This window comes from Mizuhopecten yessoensis, unplaced genomic scaffold (assembly GCF_002113885.1).
Source record: "Mizuhopecten yessoensis strain PY_sf001 unplaced genomic scaffold, ASM211388v2 hete_36074540, whole genome shotgun sequence".
In the NCBI taxonomy this organism is placed as follows: domain Eukaryota; kingdom Metazoa; phylum Mollusca; class Bivalvia; order Pectinida; family Pectinidae; genus Mizuhopecten; species Mizuhopecten yessoensis.
Genome location: NW_018485960.1, coordinates 1 through 2,335, shown reverse-complemented (window position 1 = coordinate 2,335; position 2,335 = coordinate 1). Strand labels below are relative to the sequence as shown.

Sequence of the window (2,335 nt, the reverse complement as noted above, 5' to 3'; positions counted from 1 at the left end):
ATCAAATTATCTTAGATGATCTGTTATATCAAATAACCTAATGATGATATCAAATTATCTTAGCATAGCCTAAATTCCAACATCGAGAAAAATATGCTTGTATGTTGTATTATAATCAGATCCTGATGATTAAAAAACGGAGAGATTGTTTTCAGAAAACTTAAATCCTTGGTTTTAATGATTGTAATTAGATTGCGAAACCTTCATTAATGGTCAATGAACGTAGCTGGTTGTCTCAAACCAATTTTAGACAAAGAAAAAATATCATTAAACGTTTTTTAGTAACATTTATTTATTACATAATGTTTTCAAGCAAAATAAAATTTAATATAAATTTTTCGTTCTATTACTTACTTTTTCAGAATTTAAAAAGTGAGGTGAGAAAACACATGGAGTTTATTTCTTCAAATATGAGAAAATTTGACAATGTTGGTGTCGCATTAAATGAAGGCCAGGCAATGCTTGGGAATGTTTTATGCAGAAAGTGCAAAGATGCTGTGCGATCTAAAAGAATAGAATTGCATGCTAAAAACGGGATATCACACAAAAAGAAGAGCCTGATAAAATTGTCACCAGAACGACAACAGATTGTGAACGAGATTACCAATCTTTTCATTCAGTTGGAACGTTCGCAAAATGAGGACGAAGGCGACGAAAAGTATTGCACAGAGGAAGAATACTACAGGCAAGAAATGTTAGAAATGGAAAACATGTATATGAATAAGCTATTTGATAAGCAAGACGAAGTGAAAGAAATGGAAAATGAATACAAGAAGGAGGTAAAAGACAAAGAGGCTGAAGTGCATAATGTAAGAAACCAACTAGAGAAAATGACAATTGAAAGGGACGATGGCAAAAATAGAAATGATTCAATGGCAAAAAAGCTCAAGTCTCACGACAAGACTGCAAGCGAGCTGCGTGAACTTAAAAACGAACACAAACGACTTAAAGAGGACTTGGATAATAAGGAATGCAATATTAAAAAACTAAAGAGAGAATTAGACATGAAAGAGGAAGATATTAAGCGATATCGACCATCGTCTTCAGGATATAGACTGAGATCGTTTGCTGATAACCGAGACGACCAAGTAGCAAGATTGGAGGGCAAACTGAGTACGGTCTATTTTATAAACAAAATTCCAGATTGTCTTTACAATTTAAAAGTTTTTTCTTTGCAATACAAAATACAAGCATTTCAATGGAACACATATAAAACTACTCTTGTTTTTTTTAGCTTTTTCAATTGATCAACCTCGTAGAAGTAGAGATCTAGATTAACGGGGGATTTATTTTCATTTCTCTGTTGTTCAAAATATTCATTGGTACTATAATTGTAATAAAGTAGTGAATTTCTTCTTATTATAGATTCTAGTGACAAAGAATTACGAACATTAAGGAATGAAAATGAAAACCTGAAATCAGAACGGGATGCATTACTTCAACAGAATGGAATGCTAGAAAAAGAAAAAAAACTCTTTGAAAGAGATAACTGGTGATTTTTCAACACTTATTATGCATAGAAGTTCATGTTAAGTTTTAACATTTAGACTCAAAAACAGGAATACAACTATTTATTACCACACATGCCATCCTTTTTCTCAATTAAATTGTGTTCAAATAAATCCTGTAATGCTATGCTATATTCATGTAAGAGCACTTCCCGTAGTAGTAGAGATTCATATGATATCAATTTTTATTTATTTGATGTACAAAATGTTAACTGTACTTAAATTGGCGTTATAGGATACATATTTGGCTATTTCAGATTCTAGAGATGAAGAAATACAAACATCAAGGAGAGAAAATGAAAACCTGAAATCGGAACGGGATGAGTTGTTACACCAGAATGAAAAGCTACAAGAAGAAACGTACTCTATGAAGGAGACAATAGGTGATTTTTATCGGTTATTATGCATTGATGTTCCTATAAAGTTATTACCTTTATATTCAAAACTAGGAACGCTGCTATTGATTAACACAGATGCCATCCTTATCTCAATTAGTTTGTGTTCAATAAATTTTGTAATGCTATGCTATATTAATGTATGAGCAGTTCTCGTAGTAGTAGAGATTCATAGGATATCAATTTTTATTTATTTGATTTACAAAATGTTCACTTTGGGATACACATTCGGCTTTTTCAGATTCCAGAGATGAAGAACTACAAAGATCAAGGAGAGACAATGAAAACCTGAAATCGGAGCAAATTGAATTGATTGGAAGGCTACAAGACGAAAACCGTTCTCTGAAGGAAAAGCTAGGTAATTGTTAAAGCTTGCCCATGCTTTAGAAATATGGCACCCTGTTTCTCAATTTGTTTACCTTCGATTTATTT

At 32.0% G+C, this 2,335-nt stretch overlaps 1 protein-coding gene across 1 annotated transcript; it reads left to right on the top strand.

Moving 5' to 3' along the window:
• Positions 1-362: 362 nt before the first annotated feature.
• LOC110445050 (golgin subfamily A member 6-like protein 2) lies at positions 363-2,261 on the top strand (the record flags this gene model as incomplete). Its single annotated transcript, XM_021489406.1, has 3 exons — positions 363-1,113; positions 1,766-1,891; positions 2,145-2,261. Coding segments are annotated over 3 exons (994 nt in total), but the record flags the coding sequence as incomplete, so codon positions are not given.
• Between the last annotated feature and the right edge of the window lie 74 nt (positions 2,262-2,335).